We start from the raw sequence: 22,989 nt of genomic DNA, 5'->3' as shown, positions 1-22,989 counted from the left end.
ACATCCCCCAAAAAATGATCCACCAGCAAATTTTATGGCAGTTATGAGGTGCTTTTCTTGTATGCAGCCCCCTTTTGACACCAAGCGTGCTGACAGTGTACATGGCCAAAAAGTTACATTTTAATCTACTGACCATAGCACCCAATTGTACTAGTTTCAGTGATGGTTGGCGAAGTCTGAATGCTTGGATTTGTTTGTTGCTCTCAAAAAGGCCTTTCTTTTGTGCAACCCTTCCAAAGAGCATGGTGGTATGGAGGTGTCTTTTTATGATTGATTCTCAGACTGGGTGACCCCAAAGTGCTTTGAATTCTTGAATCGTGTTCCTTGGGTTCTTCTTTGCCTCCCTCACTGGGCTTGGAGTCAACGTGCTCTTGCATCCTCTTCCTGGCAAGTCTGTAACTGTTCCAGATAATTGAAACTTTTTTATTATTGCTCTCACAGTGCCTAGTGGTTTATTTAACCATTTATGCTTTTATAGCCATTATCTGATATGTGCAGGCCAGAAACCATCTTTCTCGTGACTTGACAGTTGTTTAGCTTTCCCCGTGATGGTGGATGACTCGGGGATTTTACATGTGTGTCACCTCATTCTTATGCCCTACTGGAACAGGAAGGGGATGGAAGGGCACAATGCAGTTCCTTCCGAATAAGATAAACGTCTTTAAAATTTATTTTTTATTTAACTTTGTGTAGTTTTATTAAAAATAATTTTTGGGGTGCCAATAATTATGTATTTATGTGGGGAAAATAGTAGCCTACTTCTCAATAATATAATTTAATAATAATAATAATAATAATAATAATAATAATAATACAAGTACATTGTTTTGTTGTATACATAGCCATTCACATATTCAATGCACATACAGTACACAAACTCACCCTTTCTCTTTTATACATATGCACACGCACATACACTAGTCTCTTCATTATATTTTTTTGTAGGAAGTAAATATTGAGCCAGGAGCTATTTGGTGGTCTGCAGTCATGTTTTGGTTGGGCGCTCCCAGTTGCTCTGCACTGCTTTATTGAAACAGGCCCTCCTGCATTCTCTCTGTGACAAACTGTCACCCTCAGTAACATCCCCATAATTCTCTCTGCTTTCAGCACTGTGGTAAAATGAAAACCTGTCCTCTGTTTTTTTTTTTTTTTTTTTTGGCTTTTGTTCTATGGAAAATGTTGCCACTTTAATGTTGTTTGGAAGAAAAGTTGAAAGTTTTTTTTTTTCATTCTTCCCCTCTCTCCCTGCCTTTCTCTTCTGAACTTTAGTTTATGTCATTTAGTTGTCAGGGACGGTGTGCCTTTTATAACATAAAATTCCTAACGAGGAAATCTGATGTATCGCACCGGATTTAGCTTAAAGGTAACAGTGGTCCCTGGACAGGTATAATAATTACATGCACTCCATCTGCAACAAATGAACCCTTGAAAATTAAATTTTGCAGTTGGCCAACTTGAATTCTGTGGGTCATCTGTGGTAGGAGCTTGGGGTGAGCGCTGCTGCCTCTGGCACTGGAGTGTATTTTCAGTGAGGAGCCCCCTGCTCCATGAGTTTTACCCCATGGTCTTACAGCCAGTGATGTGAGAGTGATGCTTCATAAACCCCGCCATGGGCAGGCATTGTGATTGATTCACATCATTGAGGGGTCAGTCATCCAACCCATATTTGTGTCTGTGAAGCCAATAAGCTGAACTGTTGCCAAACGTTCCATGTCTATGGAGGATTCAGTGCTGTTCATTGGCTGTGCCCTGGAGAAAAGCACATTCTAAAAAAAATGATGTTCAGAAGTAAAAAAAAAAGAAAGAAATCAGTCTTTCCTTTGAATAATGTAACCTCATGGTCCTGTTTGTTCTTGCTGATGAAGCTTTATATTAGCAAATATTGTCATATTTGCAAAGCCATTATGAAGTGTGGCCAAGACAATGATGCCCCTCCTTGGACATATAATTCCACTTAGAGCCACCTGCGGAAGCTTTCCATAAACCTGCCCAGAAGGCTGTATTGACATGTGACACGCGCCATGCATGCGGCAGCGTGACAGAACCCCAGTGACATCATGTGAGCAACTGGGCTCGCGTCCTCCCTGAAGGGTATTAGTTACTGCCACCGCTGTCATTACCATCCATTCTATTGCCGTTGTTGCTGATATCATTATCGTTACTCATTTTGTTTTCATTATTTTTTCCTCCTCTGCTGTCGTACGCCTCCTGTGACTGATCTTCTTTGCCGATATGATGAATTGCTTTGTTACTTGCACATGACCTGGAGGTGTGCACCCTGCAGACACACACTGCTTTGCGAGTGAACGACTTGTATGCATACAAGCTAATACACAAAGCTTGTGACGGTAACGCAACTTGACAGTAACGTTAATCTGTGATAGCAACTGGGGCTGGATGGTATGGAGAAAAAATATTACGATTATTTTGTTAGATTTTAGATATAACAAACATTTGGGTGAACATTTTCCATGTCCTTGTGACACATTTGAAACAGGTTCAGTAGGCCTACTTCATAGGCAGATCACAGGAATCTAGGCTATATATAGTATGTGCGCTGTACCTACTATATACAAAGAATATTAATATTTAATCTATTAAACTGATTGGACTATTTAAACTTATCCTTAGAGCTGAAAAATACAGCTTTCATTATCTGGATTTGTAACTCTTCTTTTCCACAGAATTATCTAGAATGAATATAAGAGGAAAGAAGTCATCCCTCAAAAAAATGAGTGCTGCTGAAGACAAGAATGTGACAATAATTGAAACAGTATATTGCTGTCAAAAAAGTTATATTTCAGGATTTTGGCTTCAGGGGTTGGTTGTGCCAGCTATAAGTAAGCTCAAACATAGCCTAGTTATTAGTGTACACTGGGCAGGCATGTTATTGTGGAAGACAAGTTTGAATTAGGCTACACAGTTACCGACTGGTAGGACTGCACAAGTTCTGTAAATTTTGGCTCCATGGTTACAGTAATTTTGAACTTTACAGTTAGTGAGTTCATACTGCCCAGTTATAGTAAGGATGAATTGCACAGTGGCGCTGGGCTGTACAGCAAGCTTTATGCAGTGCAAAAGGACAAGGCCTGAATATTAGTGTGATTGGTCATTATGGTAATGCTAATGCAAATTACCTTAAAGACCCCCTCCATTCAAAAACATGCTTTTTCAATGGTCAACTCCTCTTGGAAGCATGTCGTTCAATTTACAGATAGATTTTGTGTAGAACACCAAAGCACCTTTCTCGTATTCTTCCACTATAGATTGAGAGCTTCTCCCTACATCCCTGAAATCTGAATAGGAAATGTGCATGTACACGCAAAATTTGCGACATCACAAATATGTTGAACCTATCTTGATCCACTGTGCAAAGATATGCATATTACAGGAGAGCAGTGTGGTAACCTAAATCCTCAATCCACAGAAAGCTGACAAGTTAGTGGCATTATTGTGATAGTTGGCATTGAACATGGCGGAGTGCGCAGTTCTGGGATGCAATCTCGAGGTACAAACTTTGTTCCTTCATGACTGCTTCTAGAACCTCATTCAGAAGTTAATGGGTTTCACAAAGAAATAGATTTTGAATCTGGATGCTATATAGCCCAGGACCACAGCAGCATTTTGCATATTCATAGATTCTGCCATTCTCAAAGAGGGTAAAAGTGTAGAGATACTACTTAGCCAGTTTTCGGTAGTTTATTGAACATTTCTCATGGAGCAACCATAAGAAAATGATTATTCAATATAGAATTTTTTAAAGATAAAAATGCATCTGGAGGAGTTCTTTAAAGGCATTTTATTTTTGAAGGCATTAGACCGCAGCACTGTTACTCAAATCACGGTCCTCAATGGCTGGGAAATCCTGGTTTTCCAGCATCCCTTTACTTGGGAGTCTGGTGATGAAGACATTCTGGCCATTCAGTATCTTTTATTGTTTAGTTAATTACATGGGAGAAAAGAACACCAGGGCTGGATTTGGATTCGAGGGGCAGATTTACATATCCATGGTCTACAGTGTGTAAAGATACTTGTCCTGAGTGTAAATGTCCTGTGTATTGTTAACATGTAGAACGTGTTGCTTTAAGAAATGTCGGTTCACAATCCAGAATGCTGCTATCTCATTTTTCATCTCATTTAGCATGATTCTGGGAATGTTTTTTCCACTTCAGGTGTCGTGTCATTACACTTCACTTTTCATCAATTATTTCTGAGAAAATAAGATATGAGGCTGTGGGCACTTACTAGAGATGCTTGTTTAGAAACACTTGATTGATTGATTGATTGACTATTTGGAATGCATCAGTTGTCTCTTGCCTACTTGTAGTTCTCTAGCCATGTTACACTGAGCTCAGTGTTGTCACCGTGGCCTGTAATGGTGTACATAATAGGCTCCAGTGCACTTATATTTTAGTGAATTCTGGATTTTGTCAGACGTGTCTAATACAGTGTCTTACGCCCACAGTGTGGTGAGGGAACAACACCTGTAGTCAGGTTCAGGGTTTAAGCCAAGTTTGGGGTATTTATGATGTATTTACCATTTGAGAGAATTAATGTAAATTGCTTCTGTAAATATATTAATGGTTGAGTAAGTTCTTAGTGTTATCTGTACGTTTGAACGTCCCAGAGAAGAACATAAAAAGTGCCTTCTTTAAAGGAGAAAAACACCTGAAGTCTGGTGGGATCCCTTGTATATGTTACCAATGGGTAGTGATGTCTGTACTCTCTGTATGGGGGTTAAGGGGTGGGCAGTATCATATGTTGTACAGGGACTCCGTCTGACATGCCATTAATCTTCCCCTCTCAGTGCGCTGCTGTTAGCGGCATAATGGAGTCTGCATTGGGTGCAGTCTGCTCCTAGTGCAGGGCTTTGAGATGATGTTCTTGTCTGAATGGGTGCTGCTGGGGAATAGGGGTTAGCCAATCACCAATCCCCCTTTGTGTCATGTATGAAAAGATTTGTTTCTGAGGAAATGTTTTGGACCGAACCTTCAGACCCACTATCCATTGGCCGTTTTGTTGATCCTCCCACTAAGCAGTGTGGTTTCTCCAACATTAGCCACTGACAAAAGTGTCCAGGGCTGTCGTATTTGCATTGGCAGTAGAAGTGTTGGGGCAGCGCCCTGGGTGTTGACTAATCCTTAACCCCCCATGGACCATGCTGGTTTCCTCTGAAGTGATCATCACATGATTATGATCAAACAATCAAAAATGATGACAGTCATGATTTTCATCATTATCTTCATACACTTGAGGAAATTTTTGGTGCTGAGCACCTTCTGTCACTGTCCCCGTTGTGATAAAGTGTTTGGTTTGTGCATTGTCACAGTTCTTGGCCCGCCAGGAGACCCACGCCTGGTCAGCGGCTGGTGTGAAGGGAGTTTCTGTTTGAGGCATGAGACTGGCACCAAGGGTCAGTGAGTTCCCATTACCCTGAGTGCTTTCAGTGCAGAGGCATTGACCCCTTCATTGGCAGAAGAGTGTTCCAGCCTGTTCCTGCGTGTGAGGGCATTAAAGCAAGATGTTGCGTATTGTAGGGGCCGAGTAAGGGGTGTGGAAGTGGTGGCATGGTGTGACATTTGAAATGCAGAAACGGCACAAATGCAGAAACGGCACAAATGTTCAGGTCTGACTGGTGCATAAATGTGACCGCAGTGTTTCTGGGGCCTCTGACCTATCTTGTCACATGGTTCCATGTGATAGTGACACTGCGCTTTATACTGGAGGAAGTGGTGGCCTGCCTAATGTGACTAATGCCAGTGACCCCCCCACCTCTCTCTCTCTCTCTCTCTCTCTTTCTCTTTCTTTTTGAATTTCAAGGTGCTTTATTGGCATGACATGCACAGTGTTGCCAAAGCAAGTGTTACAAAGAACAACAGTAATAAAAGAAAATTGATAAATAAACTAAAAATGATAATAATAATATATATATTTTTTAATTAATAAATTAAAATCAACTATACAACCTGCAAACTAATATATACACATTATATTAAGTGGGTATAAGTGGGCCCCATACCTCACTTTCATATAGCACAATCGGCTGTAATGCGCTGTCAATTATTTTTAACCATATTCTTATTGGTATTGAAATTTAAAATTTTCTTTTAATGGCATAAAATTCCCTTTTGGTTTTGTCTTTTAGAACATTCACTGCTATGTTAAAGCTCCCCGATGCATTGATTTTCAGAACAAGATAGGTGTAATTTGTGGTGTGTTCCAGTATTGTGTTACAGAAGGTGAAACTGTATCTGCTTCTCTGAGACCTGGCCTTTTTTTTTTTTTGGAAAATCATTATTTTGGTCTTTTTAAAATTTACTGCCAGGGCCCAGGACTGGCAGAATTTTTCTAAGACAGCCAAGTTCTGCTGTTGCCCTTGTTCTGTGGGCGACAGCAGAACCAAGTCATCTGCATACAAAAAAATGTAATTTTGGTATCATGTAGAGTGAGTCCAGGAGCGGCAGATTGTTCCAACATTGTGGCCAGTTTATTAATGTAAAATATGAAATAATGTTGGACTCTGCAGCCCTGTCTCACTCCACGATCCTCAGTGAAGAATTCTGCTCTTTCTCTCTCTCTCTCTGTCTGTTCTCCCTGCCTGTGATTGCTTTCTGTACCTTTCTTACTTTTTCCTCACCCCTCGCACCCTCTCCCACTCCCTCATTGAAAATGTCCTTTTCAAATTCAAGTTCAAACTCAAAAGAGCTTTGTTGACCTGACCCTATAATATCATATGTTTCATGTAGTCTGAAGACGGCCCAGTCTCTACTTTTGCCTGGTTGTGAGATGAAGTGACTTTGCTCATGCTGTAGCTCAGTTTGTGTTGGTAATACACAAGGTTCTGCTGCAGTTCATATGATGAGACTGAGGGGTTTCTGACTTCTCGCCCTGACACTAAGGTGATTGGCCTTGTTCACAATGGCCCGTGATCTCTCGACCTGTCTCATCAAGAACTGGTACAGTCGTGAACAGGAATCACAAGAGAACACCACTCCCTTTATTTACATTACATTCATTTCAAGAAGCATTTTATCCAGACTGTCTTGCACAGTTTACCTTTTTATGTAAAATCCTTTATACATACAATATTCCTTTGACTTTACCAGAACAACAAAAGTACTGCACTAGCAGAAATAGCCTACTTATTGTTTGGTTGCTAGTATTAATTTAAATAAGTGCTTCTTGACTGGGCCAAGTGAAATGGCTACTTTGTTAGAAATAGTTATCTAATTGCAGTTGATGCGTTTTTGTCTACATTGAATCATTAGCTAGCATTAGCTATAATAACTCACATGTTTTGACCGCTGTCACTTAATGCACAATTCAGCATTTTGTAATTTAATGATATACATCAGAAATACATCATGAAAATTAACATAATTAAGCTTACTAGCTTGCTTTCAACATTAGCATTATTTTTGTAAGCGTTACACGGGGGGAAAAAATCCACAAATTTCTCCATGGCTTTGGGGGAGGTTATTCAGATAACTGAATGATGGCTGCAAGTATAAGTGTGCATTGTTGCACGCTCAAAATTCTGTATCATCTCTGTATCAAGTGTGGAAGTACACGTCCAGTGGTTATAGTATGTGCTTGTTTTTTTGCATTCTTGCCCTTGTGACAGTATGGCAACAGGATGCTTACTTGCTATGCACCATAACTAGAACCCAGCCTATACATAATGCCTTGAGTTCTGAGTTTTGAGTTCTATTTCTGAGCTCTGGGCTTTGAGTTCTGAACTTTTGTAGTTCTGACATTCTCAGTTTTGGGACATTCTTAGATCGTTCTGGGAATTGGTACTTTTGGTAGTTTAACTTCAATTTGTAAAAATGGCCATGGTGATGTGCAAAGAAGGAAACTTGCACACTTACTGGAATACAAGTCGGGCTGGTTGTTTGGGGCCCTATAACTAGTTAGCATGGGAATCAAAATTTTTATTGGAATTATCCAGACAACTTCCTCCGTAAACTAGCAGTAGTCAGCACAGAGCCCTGAGATCTGATGCTCTAGTGTGGGTGGGAGGAGGTTCTGTGTGGTGTGGCTCTGGCTGGGCTCCAGCTGCTCTCTGATGACCAGCCAGTCTGATCTCGGCTGACACCATGCGGCATTGCGTCATCCAAATGCTAGCACCATCAGCCACGCAGTGGCATCTGGGCCCCGTTCAGTCATTCCAGGAACGGTTTTTAATTCATTAATTTATTTCACCAGAAACCTTAAACATCCTCCAAATAATTTCAAATTCCCTTTTTTTAAACAAGCTGAAAGAAGGGGGAAACTGCCGACTGGTGATGTGTCGGTCATGTCGTAATGACTAGACAAAGTTATCAGGGTCTGGTACAGTGTTTTGAGTTAATCAAGTTTTATTTGCAACTTAAGTAAAAGCAGCTTGCAGATTAATGGTGTTTCTACAGAACAACTCTTCAGTTTGTCATTACGCTGTGCTAGCCCACCACATTTGTGGGCTTCTGAACTTTAAGCATTTTTGTGGGTTGTTTAATTTCCTCGTATTTCCCAACCACTCTAAACAAGCTTTTTGGTCCTTGTTGTACAAACAAACACAAATACAGCTAACAAGTGAAGATTTGTATTTCTTGTGTCATTAGCAGGAATGTTTATTAAACTGTTTAGTCCCCAGTATGCGTATGGTGTTGCGTGGGATGGATGACCTATTTTACCATGTCAGGAACGGGAGCTTTGTTGAACTACACTCTTTTATTTGTTGTCTCTTTCTGAGGTGCGAATGGATGCTTTTCATAACGTGACCTCTCTTCTCCTCTCTCACTGCAGGGTCGTCATGTCAAGACGGGCCAGCTCGCCGCCATCAAAGTCATGGACGTCACTGGGGTAAGGCTGTTCATGAGGGAAGCAGTAGTAGGGAGGGGCATTGTGTCCTAAAAAATGTTTTATGATTATATTTATTGAAACTATAGCTATAAGTCAAGAGACTGGGCAAGAACAAAAGCAAGCAGGGTGTCCGTCCATCCATCCATCCATCCATCTATTCATTATCTATATCCGCTTATCCTGGTCAAGGTCGCGGGGGGTGCTGGACCCTATCCCAGAGTGCATTGGGCGAGAGGCAGGGATACGCCCCGGATAGGTCACCAGTCTGTCCCAGGGTGAAAGCAGAGTTTCACTATTGGTTATATCCATATGTTTGTTTTGACATAGTGTCTTTAATCTTACACAAAAATCACTTGCACTGCTGTAAAGCGTGTGTGCCTGCATTATAGTTAGTGTTATGACCCAACCCCTATTTTCCTAACCTTAGGTTCTGTAGCATGGGCTGCTAGGTGGCTCATTCAGTACAGGCATCACCTCGTGGTGTATGGATGAGCCCCAAGCTCTCGGACTATGGACTCATTTGGACTGCAGCTGTGCCAAATGTGGCTGGCAGCCCCAATGAGTGATGCGCAATTGCATCTTTCAGGGTATGGTAGGGTTTGGTCGGTTAGGGGTCCGTGTTTCATCGCACTCTAGCCACCCCCGATGGTTGAATGGGTGCCCATTGACTGCATGCCAAAAGCAGCGTATGAGATGTCTTCCTGTGACTCAACACTATGCAAGTTTGGCTGCAGGCCGCAGTGTGAAGAGAAGCAGGCTGGTGACACATCGTGTTTTGGAGGAAAACCGCGGATGTCGTCACTGTCATTAATCGGCAGTGAAGATCCCAAATAAATGCAGCTACATATACTAAATTGGATATTCCAAATTAGGAAGGGGAATAGACATGTTCAACCCCACATTGGACACCAGGTTAAAAAAAAATTTATGGCTAAGTAGATAGCGAATGTTGAAATTTAGAAATGTTTGCACAAAACAAAATGAAGTGCGCAGGCATATGCGGGGATTAGCTAAGTCCCAGTAAATCCACCACAGGAGGTGGGTGAATCATCCACCCCATGGTCTGCTCTTTCGGCTTAAATGGTATTCTGGCCAATGCTGACTCTGCATTGTTTTTCACGTCGTCTGTATAAAAGTTCAACTGCACGCTTCCCCATGATTAAGTGAAAATTGAAAATATCATGGTCAAAGAAAAATACTAAATATAAAGTTCAGAGAAGGAAATTTAAGTGGCACTAAAAACACCACTGATGTGGATGATGGTGGCCCAACCAGACTTTGTAGCTCAAAGCCATAACATTGATACTGACTGATTATATTCAATTTGCCCACCAGCCTCTGAAGTCCAACTCAAACGTCTTACCTCATTAAAATACCTGAAATACCTCACCATATTCAGTTTTTAAATGTGACGTTCATACATCGGTAAAGGGAACCATTTCATGCACCCCCAAAACTGTTATTTATCTGTTATGATGTCCTTGTGTAAAGAAAGTTTTTTACATTTATACCCTTCAGACTCTCTCCCCAAAATGCTGTTTGTTTGTTTATTAAAGGTGTGTATTTACAGTTGTGGTAGCAATTAGCTTAGCAGGCTGGCTTGTCACGTAAGATAAGTTAGGTTGATGACTGGTATTGCTAATAAATTTGTGATTCAGTTGGCTTTTCATTTACTCTGGGAGATACCCAGGTCACATATTGGGAACAGTTCAACCAGTGCGGGAAAAGCGATCCATTCTAGAGCGATCATCAAGTGTGGTATTTTACATTATTGCACTCCTTTTGTTCAGAAAATAAAAGTTTGTGAAACTGAAAGTAAGAAGTAAGGTGGTTCAGAATTGTGGGTCATTGATGGCACATGGTAGCTCGGCCTATTTTAGGGTTCAATAATTCTCACTTTCCTATAGTCACAATTTATCCCAGTTTATCTGTTTCTCTCTCTATCCCTCTCTTCTTCTCTCTGTTCCTCTGACTCCTTCTGTTTCCCTCGCTCTCTCCCTTTCTCACTCCCTCTGTCCTTACCTGTGTTTCACATACGGGTGCACATGCAGGCATACATGTGCAGTTTGCACACAAGCAGTTACTTTTTGTAAGATATCTGATTCATTTTTAATTTTCTTATTTAGTGTAAATTGTTAAATTGAAGGATGGGTCGAGACCAGTGTGGTGTTCTTGTCAAGGCAAGGAAGATTTGCTGAAGTAGTATGTACATTGGTGCTAGGCCATCAAAAAAAAAAAAAAAAAAAACGAATTGCTTGCGATATTCCAGCTTTTGTTACTGGGGGCACAGAAGGCATCCAGGCAACTTACGTAAGGTTTCAGGTTCAAATCCCAAGTGGTGTGCTTCAGTAGCATGGCTACTATTTGCTGTAGCTCACTTAAATTCTTTCCCTGTCAAGTTAGTATCTTCTCTTCATTACTCCAGGATGAAGAGGAGGAGATTAAGCAGGAGATTAACATGCTGAAGAAGTACTCGCACCACCGCAACATTGCCACGTACTATGGCGCCTTCATCAAGAAAAACCCACCAGGAATTGATGACCAGCTCTGGGTGAGTGCTCCGCTTTGGCGTGTCTTCTCTTACACGGTCTGAACCTGTCCTATATTCCTTTCTGTAAAGCTGCCTGACACAGGATGTGTGCCCAGTGCTTGTGTGCTAAGACTCTAGTGCAGCAATCAGCTGATGAAACTATTGGTTCCTCTCCCAGTAAGCTTTTTCAATTAACAGTGTTAATTGAACTCTATCAGATAGCATTGGGTCCCCCTATCGAGGGACCCAATGTTATCTGCTAGAGTTGGATTATCACCGTTGGAGTTGAATTAACACTGGAGATTTTACTGTGCACATAAAAACTTTAAAAAGCTTAGTGGGAGAGGAACCTATAGCCTCATCAGCTTACTGCTGCACTATGGTCTCAGCACACAAGCACAGTTTGGCTAAATTCTGTGTATCAATGTGGCGAAATTCAGGAGGACCACTTTTGCAAAAATCTTTTCAAAGGATGTTTTATTGAGCATTGTATGATACTAGTGTCGACATCTGTTGGATTGGCATCACTTTAGTAGGCATTTACAACTGCAGTTCATACCTAGCTGTGGACCACATCTATCCAGTGTGGGTATTCGAGATCACTGCAGTGTTGTTAGACCAAGAATGTGTGTTAGAGATCCCTACACACCTGTTAGAGCTGGAATATGTATTAAAGATCATTCCACACCTGTGCATTTAGGGAGTTGAATGGAGATGGGACTTAGTGATCAGTGCTGTAACAGCTGGAAAAGGTGTTTGTGGTCAGTGGTGAAATACCAGGTAAAAGCTGGTGGGTGACTCTGGCTCTGGAGAACAGTGAGAGTGAGTGAACACATTCAGTCTCTTCTGGAGGACAATTCCCTCTGTGTAACTAAGAGCACCGTTAAGACTCCTCATTGCTCTTCATTCTGCCTGGGAAAACCCTTCACATGGTGATATTTTTTGTTTTTGATTATAGTTATTATTAGTTATTCTGATTTGTAAATTCTGTTCTGAACAATATTTTCTTTGAATTCTTTTGATATCTCAATCAGAGTCCATGTTATGATGTTTTAAAGCGAGCAATAGCCCAAAACTTAAAACTGAGAAAACAACATTTAAAGATTCCATTGCATTCCATTCCAATTCCATTGAGTAAGAATACATTGATACATAATTTGTTTTGTAATATCATTTATTTGTATTATTTGTTGTATTTGTATCTTTGACATCCTATTGCAATGTGTATCACCAATATTACATTAAGTATGTTATTTATCTATAAATACAATCACAATGGCATAGTACATTCGATTAGGTAATATTGTATTAAAGCATTACCCATCTTGTGAAGGCTATTGGCTAAAATTGTGCTAAGAAACAAGCAAATAACAATATTAATTTTTAAACTGAACAGGATGGTCTTAAATATAATAGCAAATTAACAGAGCTGCAGTAGAACAGTAAATTAAATAAAGAACTGTTGTATTAAAGCACAACTCATCCAGTGGCTAAAGACAGGCAACAACCTGTTGGAATTGGCAATAGTGATAAACAATGATAACACCAGAGAATTAACATTATCAATCTATCAAATGAACAATGTAATCTCCAATGCATTTAAAATCATTAAACAATAAACACAATTGCATTGGAACACTATATTTGATTATGAACTGCTGCATTAAAGTGCAACACATCCAACAAGTGATGTACTCATTGCCATGTTCAGGAGGGACAGTTCTATCAACAAGGTTTTTAGTGGCTTGCTGATGCTCTGTGAGCACACAAAGATGTTATAATCATATAAATACCATGAATATATGTAACATTATACTATTTTCATAACACAGGAAAATTTGTTCGGGCAGCAGGGTTGCCTTGTGGTAGGGTGTTTGACTGGGAACTGTGCAGTTGCTCGTTCAAGCCCCTGGTGGGCATATAGGGATGCTGATTTGTATCTGGAGAGATGAAGTTGGGTTCCTACAAGAAAGAACTCTGCTGTTGAGCCCTTGAGCAAGGCCCTTAACCCAACGATTGCCCCTGTTCTCTCTCCCTGACTCCCTGCTTGCAACTGTTCTCTCTGGCCTTTCTCCTAGGGTGTCCTTGAAAAAGAGAAATATGTTCTCAATGGACCTTCCCTGGATAAATAAGGGATTAATTAGGAGTAGGAGTATTATCTATGTCTACCCTGTAGTATTACAATTTAAAAACAAGCCACCTGTGTCATTTTATGTTATTAACGATGCCTTAGTCCTATTAATGAGATGAGGCTAGCCTTGCTTTTCAAAAAAAGAATCATTTCAATAATGTAGGCTATGGTAGGCTAACTAGTAATTTACTCCTGCACTGGAATCATTACTCATTAATATTAGTCATGTGTAGACAGAAATCTAAAAGAACAGACTAAAAGCACTAGCCCTGAATAAGACTGCTGTGGCTTTAAGTAAAACGAATAGCCCATCAGCTGGCCTTATAGGTCTAATAAAACAGTAGCACTAACATAGGTGTTAGTCATAATGAAGAAGTAGGAGTGAAATAAAATTTTAATCAATGCTATCTTGACTTTTGATCCTATGTTGTGTTTAGCTACAAAATTAACCTGTGTCAAAGAGAACCCATTAGGCTGTGAACATACTGATAACGTTGGATAATCATTTCGTAGCCTGTAGCGTTCAGCTAGAGCAGCTAGTTAACCAAATAACCTCAACAAAATCATAATTAAAACATAATACACAAACACAGTTACAATAAGTCACATACCTTCTTCATTTCTTCTCTTTGATCTTGTTCCTCAGCGGCATCCTGAGGGAAGGGACTCTCCGAATTTTTTGCTGACAGAAGCATTGTTGTCACTGTCACTCGCTATATTAATTTTCACTTGAAATATAATTCGTGTTTTGACCACACCAGTAAAGTAATATGTATTTTAACTCCTACACTGGCATCGCTACCCATATTAATACTGGTCAACTCGTTCAAGTAAGGTGCAACACTCTGACTATCTTTGTCATCTCAAAGGTTTACGATGAGTCAGGTCAGCTGCTGACAGGACAATGCCAAGGAATGCCACACAGTCTCTGTCTCTCTCTCTCTCTCTGTCTCCCTATCCTCCTCTCTCCTCTCTCTCTCTCTCTCTCTCTCTCTCTCTCTCTCTCTCTCTCTCACAGTCAGCATTGGTTCAGATTCAATATCAGACCACGAGGCCTATCAGTGCAGTAGAACAGGGCCTTAGCAGGATGAGTCAGCCGGCAGCCCTGCTCTTTTTCCCACGGCGCGCAGGCAGGACTGCCGCTGTGAGCTAGGCATGGCAAATTGTGGTCACTCACTCACTCACTCATGGACGACCTTTGAGGGACATTTTGTGGGACGCATGCGCAGGTGGTACGGCACGACATTTTTAAGCACAGCTTTATCGCCTAACGTTACTTTAGCTAACCCTAACATGTTTGCGTTTCGCTTACTTTAGTTAACCTAGTTAGCGAGTACGGACCGCCTACTTTAGTTAACCTAGTTAGCGCATACGGATGCTATCCTGCACGCATGAGTAGGAGCTAAGGACACACAGGTACAACCACCGATACAGATGTATGGACACACAGGACAACAAATGATGTTACAGAGGTGAGGACATGCCATAGCTAGCTAGCTAGCTAGCTATATAGTTAGTACAGGTGCGCCGTGGGTCTGGACGGTTTCGTGCTTGTTCTTTTCATTCTGACTTCTGTGCGCGCTCTTGGTAATGTGTGGCATCACCATAGTGACGCCTGTTTCTGAAGAGGAGGCCTTGTCCATGTCTATGCCACCTTTTTTTACGGTCTGTCTTTTATAGGCATGCTTCGCAAACAAGGTCCCAGTTTGGTTCCACACTTCGATTAAGACACTGCTGATTTATTCAGTTAGCTTTTCTGTTGGTTTTTATAGACCTTACAACAGCACTACAGCCACCTCGGGCACCTCTCAAAATTGAATTCCTGCTTGGACTGCTTGTTCTGTACAGGATTTCAGTTTAATATTTGCGTGTGTGTTTGTGTGGTACATGTTTGTGAATGCGTGTGAATGTAGGCTAAATTGCGTGTGAGTGCATATGGGTTTGTATACATGTTTGTGTGTGTAAAATCAACTGCTTCTTTCTAGGCGCCTTCACTAGACTAGACTGGCTGACCCCTGTCATGTTTTCCAGCCACCCATGGTGCCCTCACAAGGGGACACTGCATTGCATCATGGGAAATAAGCCCCATGGACTTGCATGTCAGCGCCCCAGATACGAGACCGAAAGCCCTGAAGACACAATCTGTTTCCTAAAAATAGCCTCCCGGACACAACTCAAACCAGTCCAGTGTGTGACTGTGACTGATGTCAGCCTTTACAGCATATTAGGGGGAAATGAGTGCTGTAATGATGGAGTGAGTAATATGTTCTGTGGATCAGTTCGGTCTCTGACTGGAACCTCCCTCCCCTGGCAGCTGATTCTTACTTTACTGAAAACATTTACCTTCACCCATGAAATTCATTTATGTGAATTTTACGCTCTTGGTGAGGCCCTCTTTTAAAGAATTGAGTCGATGCGTTTACAGTCATTTTGTGGTTTTTGGTCTCTAGTCTTGTTTTTAGCCTTTTATTTTAGTTCCAGAATGTTGTGAATGGGGTAGAAGGACATGACTGGTTAAATTCTGTAATCCTGCCGATGTGGGATTAAAATGCTCAGTCACCAATCGGCTGAGGGCTTGTGTTGTATCTGCATCTTAAATGCTATGAAATTTTAATTTATGACGTGAACATGAACAGGGCACATAATGTAATGAACAAACCTGATAATGCAAAAAATAAATAAACAAATAAACCTTTTTGGCACATTCAGCAGTGTCCTAAAGTCAAGTATCAAGAGGCTCTGCTCTGTTTATTTTTGTATTAATAAACGTTGACTGTGTCATTTATTATATACAGAGGAACATTTTTAAAACATTTTCAAAAGTTGGCTTAGAGCTATCAAACCTGCTGTAACGGACAGAAATAAAATTCTTTATCTAAACATAACTGTCTTTATTTAACTTTCGGTTAAATATTGGTGTCAATATTTCAGGAATTTACAGTTCACATACTCTACTTTCCGTCTACCTTCTGTGTCTGATGCTTGGACATTTATTTTCTGCCCAATCTCATTTTCTTATATGCGTGTGTGTGTGTGTGCATGCGTTGTGCATGTGTTGCGTGTGCACTTTATTGCTGAAGGCAGACTTTTATAACACTTACTTCTTTATTTTATTTGCATAGCATCATGTTTTTTTTACAGCAGAGATGCAAATCTGTCTGAATGTCTGAACTAGTGCTTTTCCTCATGATTGTGTAGGTCTTATGATTTCTGTTTGAATTCTATATTACAAGAAATGCACAGGCGTCCAATAGATGGGTTTTCAAATTTGATGTATGTGTGGGGCTGAGGTATGCAGAATATTATATTGCCCTACTGTGTAATCCTATTATGAAAAACCAAAAAATGAACTCCATGTTTGAAAACTCAAGTTTATGAGTAATAGAATATCTAAACAGGATAAATACAATGATGTTACAATAGATTTTATCACATTGATATTCTTGTTATACAAGGTATTGATATAAAATTAGATTCATTTGCTTGCAGTTGATCAGGTACAATAAAAAATCTGTAGGTCCATCTGTGTGATTGCACACTTTGCATTTGACCTAGCCGAATACCCTTGCCGATACTAGTGAAGAAATACTGGAGGGCAGAAATTCGCTGTAAAACTTTGTCCTTAGGTTATGAAGCAGTTGATATGTGTTAGTAAACATACTATTACATATGTTATATGATCTTAAGATGGGTGGCCATTTTGTAGTGATGCTGGTCAGTCTGGGAACTGTGACCACCATTCTTTATTTTAACATTTTATCACCTATTTTCTCCAAATTTGGGATGCAAGCTCACATTCGTTGGCCTGTCCCGTTGATGCAGCATCCTCTCTAAATTCCGGAGAGAGCAAATTAGTCGTCTTCTGAAGTACGTGCCTTCACTTTGCTTTTTGTTCTTCAATCTGCTGGCTGAGCTGTGTAGTAACTGCTTTGGAGATTTCCACTTCATATGAATCTTGTGCGGGAAAAGTAAAAGCACCAAGGCGGCACTCCAGAGCTAAGGGAAACCCTGCAGACTGAAATCCCTCCCTCCCGTCATGACGCTATGATCAGGTCGCTATATGCATGGACTGGAACGCCCTGTATTCCATACTGGACCGTGTGCTGCTTCAGCGCACCGAGGCCTAGTGCTTTAGCCTAACACACCACGCAGAAGTTCCACTGACCATCCTCCTTAAAATGATATGTAACAAGATTTACATGGGATTGAATGAGCTGTCTGTTTTATGAGGGAGCATTATGCACTGCATATGGACGTTCTGTTTCAGAAAGTGCTCCTAAACTTTGTTGCTGAGCTGATAGAATAGAGGGAATCACTCCAGAAGTCACATGTGATTATGTATTCATTTATTGTACTTTGCCCTTGTTCAGCACGACTTCCAGGTAGCTCATATTGAATATGCTTCTGTTACATTACAGCTTTACTGCAGGAAGTTTGTGGAAGTAATTCAGGCATGATGCTCAAGGGCATAACAGCTGTGCCGGTCTCATGATTCTAACCTATGGCCTGCAGAGTGCAAGTCTGTCTCTCTAACTGCTAAGCTTATATGACTATTATAGTCACACAGGTCATACTTTGTAATGGGGACACATACATGCACCTTGTTCATGTTTTCATTTCAGTATTATATTTATTTAGTAGCTGGAATGTGTAGTAAAGTGCGGTAATATTGGTCTGGTAGGTGGTTGTAATATTTTTGGTGTAGTAGTTGGGTGAGATGGAAGGAGTATCTTCAACTCATTATTGCAAAAAAAAAAAAAACAGCAGTCATAATTAAGTTTTCTGCAAAGAATTAAAAAACACTTTGTGTAATTGTTATATAATTCTGATATCTTGTTCTATTTTTGCATGCTTTGTATGTGCAGCATCTGTATGAGTGTGTAGCGGCATCATTTTATGATAATGTTTCTGGAGTGTAATAATTGAAATGACATAATTTATATACTATCTGTACGTTCTTGTGTCAGAGCAACGCTATCTCTCGCATGCACCACCGGTGATTCCAGCAAATGGACAAACCTCTTTAATTGAAAACACAGATTCTCCCTGGGTACGTCTCGCTGGAGACCGCCGTGTTTGCTTCATGACCTTCAGGGGCTTGATGTTGTTGCCACGGCGCTAGCTGATCGTTTAATTTACTGCGAATCGGACGTCGACACTCCGGGGAAATTACTTTCAACGGAGTGTGATCTCGCCCCGCAGTACGAAGCGCTCTGGTCATATCAGGCTTGACCTTTTCACTGGTCGGCGAATGCAGTCATGCCATTAATGGCCGTGTCCTGTACACTGCGCTGGCCTGCAGATGACCCGTGAGTAAGTGACCGCGTGGAGCAGCGCCAGTGCAGTTGTGCATAGCGGCTTCTGTCAGGGGGTCATACTGAGGAGGTATATGGTGAATGAGCTGGCACTGCACAATGCTTTCATATGAATAACCCGTTTTCATGAGTAAATGGCTTCCATTTGTTCTGCATATTGCAACCAGATTGCTGTAATGATTTTAGCTTCCATCTGCAGTATATAACATTATCAATGTAAAAACCTAAGTTACTGACATAGAAAGCATGCAGTATATTCTATACTTCTGTAAAAATTAAATAATATGTATGCATGACAAAATCTTAATATCAAAGTCATGCCAAAAAGTTATGCCTAAAGTTATCCATTTGCATGCCTTGGTCACACGTCAGACTTTAGATAGGTGTGCGCAGTCAATTTAATTCCATAACTGCACACATAAGAAATGTAAGGAAGATTCAGACTTGGGGGGTTACTGGTACACAAGTGATGGAGAGGTAGATACACACGTGGGGCAGAGCCCATTCAAAGAAAGCCTTCTTACCAACATCTTATTCCTTGCACATTTTACAGTACTTAAAGAAAAGGTGGAATATCTGGTGCACTGCCATCAGGGAGAGTTGTGCGACTACAAGTGGATTCAACAAAAAGTCTGTGTTGCATGCAGAATTCTTAATGAGTGATTTATATTTATGAATGAATTACAATTTGCATTGTTTTGTCACTGTTAAATTCCAGAATTGTTTACATCGACACTATTAATGAGTTTGGAATTAAAAACGAATGTCCCGTAAATTTGACCTCATATCTGATTGACCAGGGACTGCAAGACAGTTCTTTCAGTCGATGGTTAATTAAATTCCGAAATAATAAACTCACGCGAAAGTTTGTACATAGTTTGTAATGCAATATATGTATGTACAGGTCTGCCTCCCTTTCTGCCGACTAATGCATTGTGGCAGTCTACATATCCCTTCATTTATGTTTGATGTCATCCAAATCCTGCTTGCATTGCCCCACCGATCCCACTGCAGTCTTGGCCCTCATTGCTAGAGTAAAGGGAATTTGTTAGACCATCATCATCACCTGTCATCATTGGAGTAAGATGCACTGTAGGCCTAACTGATTGCAATAGCATTTTCGGTTTGCTCAACTTGAAGGTTCTGTGGATTAAAAATTCTAAGGTCTGGTGACAAGCCTTTTATGTTTGCACAGCATCCATAAATAAGTTGTATCAACTCACAGTGTACTATTGATTTTCACATAATCAAACCTCAACTGATAATAATTTGAGGCATATTTCACTAATTCGTGCATTCAAGATATCGGAGCGATAATCATCTATTCTAAGGTGGCTTGCAGCTTCAGTACTTGAATAGTCACTTTGTCCCTTGTCTGAACACCCGAGCCTTCCCTAGGCAGAGAGCGTGGAAGAATGCAGAATGCAGTCGCATAATGTTGGTCAAAAAAAAAAAATGATTTAAATCACTACATAACGGGAGCATTTTTAACACGGTGAGGGGGCACTTCTTGTTTAGTAGGCTGTTTCAAATGGGCCTATTGAAAACGAACCCAAATACAGACTCTCTTACGCACAGCAATTTTTATTTACTATTGTTTTATTATTAACTCTGTTACTCCTTTTGAACATTATTCAGCTTTATGGTGACAATCCGCAGTGATATTTTACCCCAGATGCACCGAAACAACCTTATAATTTTGTGAGCTCTTTATCTGAAAAGCATTTTAGTAAATATTTCATAATTAAATTCTCATTGGGGTTATGAGGAGTCAGATATCGGGAATGCAATGTTAGTGGAATGCTGCGAGGCTATTTTTGTCTGCCCGTGGGCTTGTGCTTAACCTGAGCAAATTGACATTTTCCAGTGTGTGCAAGGAGTAATATCAAATAATACCCTTGGTATTCTGTAATATCAAATTCAATAATATCAAACCTGATATCACCCTCGCATCTGTGCAAGGTGAGGCTGAATACCTGCGTGATTTTTACCGGGCAAAAAAACGCTTATTCAGCTGCGTAAGTCTGGTAAATCTGAAAATGCCCCATAAAGAAAACATTTTCTTGATGTGAAAATTACGCTCCAGGCCAAGTGACATCATTTATGTGGGAAAACTTACATCACATTGGAACAGCGCTCGTTTACTTTGTGTGAGACATTGATGAAAGCTGGGTTAAAATTGAAGGAAGGAGAGCTTGTGATTGGCCTTAATAGAGATCCCTGTTGCTATGCACAATGGGTGTAAATATAGCAGACTTGAAATACACACAGTACGGGTGTCCATATTGCAATGACAACAGTTCTGCATCGTATCGGACATGAGCCTTAACACGCATGCTTGCTTATTATTTGCTATAACTGTTTGCTTTTTACCCTGTCATTGGGAGGCATTTCACCCTATTTGTTATAACCTCAGTAGGTACGCATCAACTGTATAGTTTAACTAACAGTGTATTTGTTAGCATGCTAATGTCTATAATGCCTTCATCTGCACTGTACTACTCACCATATAATGTGTGTAGCATTTCCATGTGCGCAAAATGAAGTGATGGTGACCTTCCATTGTATTCTGATTTGCTATGACACATTCTTAAGGTGTGTGGTTAGATTATGAAGATGCTATATGGTGTTCAAATGTTCTTTAAAGAATGCCTTAAGTAGGTAATACAGAGGTACAGAAGGTGTGTCCTGTCCTGGGGATCACTTCCCGCTTTAGGCATTCAGGGCTTCAGTGAACAGAAAGCCTGTTGTGTCCTTGGGCTTCTGCCCCCGTGGCAGATCACGTATGAAGCTACATGTTCGCCCAAATGAATCTCCATACAGTCAGATTTATACTGCCATCAATGCAGCTCTACTAGAAGCTTGAGTGCTGCAGAGAAATGAATCTACCTGTAGTTATTTTCATGATTGTCTATGTTGAATCCCTCCCATCCTTTTATGAGCACCTCCTATGTCTGATGACCTCCTATGTTTAAATGACCAGATGTAATCCTTGAAGGCCATGCAATGCTGAGGCACTTCTAAAAGCAAACAAAGGTGTTTTTCATGTGGCCATTTCTATTAGGAGTGTAATATGGTATGCGTTGATTTGCGCAGTAGTACACACACGTGTGTAGGACACACACTAAGGTGCTTTTTATCTCTTTTAAAATGGCTTGAAGCTTGAGGCTCTTGTATGTGTGTGTGTTTGTGTGTACGTGTGGGCTTTTGTGTGTGTGTGTGTGTGTGTGTGTGCGTGTTTACTTGTGTCTGTGTGTCTGTGTGTGCATGTTTACTTGTGTGTGTGCGTATGGTAATGTGGGTGAAAAGACGGCACAGGCAACAGGATTATGGATAGAAAACTGTCAGCAAAGGAGAGAAAAATGTTTTGAGGTAGAAACGAAGCAGGGGGTAGAGGGCAAAAGAGAGAGAGACAGACAGAGAGAAAAAGTGAAAGAGAGGCAGAAAGAGAGAATGAAAGGGAAAGAGAGAGTTGGGGTGTGCATAGGGAACAAGTATCCAGTGATTGGGACATGGCCAGAGAGCCGCAGAGCGTCTGTCTACAGGAAGAGAATGCCTGAATTGAGAAAGGACACTTGTGCCAAAATAAAAGTGTGCCGTGCGCCCGCCGCATTCTCCTTTCACCCTCCTTGTTTTGGTGGTATGGTTCCGGGGGCTCATTCCTGGAGCTAAAGCATGTTAATCAGCGATCGCGGTGCAGCCGCTAAGCCGCTGCGAGCTGACAGCCTCCCCAAATCCTTTCCACTGAGCCGAGTCCGTCTTGCACATATCAGCAATCCCTGGGGCATCCTTCTCAAAACATTCCAATCAGGACTGAAATGAGCTCAGATTATGTCTGCTACCCTTCAGTCACCTGTCTCCAGTACACACACACTCATGTATACACGTACACACACACACACACCACACACACACACACACTCACACTCATGTACACACAAATCCACCCACACATGTACACACACACACGCACACACACATACACACAGACTCTTAAATGCTAACATTCAAACATACAGTCTTATTTTTACATATTCTTATGTACATAAGGACATGCAAGTACCTACTTATTTTAGTCTACATTTACATTTAGGCATTTAGGCGATTTAAACAGCAGTTGTGTAAATGCATTGTTAAGTAAACGGCTCATTTCCATCTCTACACATAAA

The 22,989-nt window shown here is 40.8% G+C and overlaps 1 protein-coding gene across 9 annotated transcripts in view; it reads left to right on the top strand.

The window, feature by feature from the left end:
• LOC118225261 (TRAF2 and NCK-interacting protein kinase-like) overlaps nucleotides 1–22,989 on the top strand; it is a 130,516-nt gene that overhangs the window by 47,059 nt on the left and 60,468 nt on the right. For all 9 annotated transcript variants that reach the window (XM_035413424.1, XM_035413415.1, XM_035413423.1 and 6 more), the window contains exons 3-4: nucleotides 8,788–8,844; nucleotides 11,270–11,395. In XM_035413424.1, coding sequence (XP_035269315.1) covers nucleotides 8,788–8,844; nucleotides 11,270–11,395 — 183 coding nt within the window. The remainder of the gene's footprint in view (nucleotides 1–8,787; nucleotides 8,845–11,269; nucleotides 11,396–22,989) is intronic.

Source organism: Anguilla anguilla, chromosome 4, assembly GCF_013347855.1.
Source record: "Anguilla anguilla isolate fAngAng1 chromosome 4, fAngAng1.pri, whole genome shotgun sequence".
NCBI lineage: Eukaryota > Metazoa > Chordata > Actinopteri > Anguilliformes > Anguillidae > Anguilla > Anguilla anguilla.
This window is presented reverse-complemented; position numbering and strand designations above follow the sequence as displayed.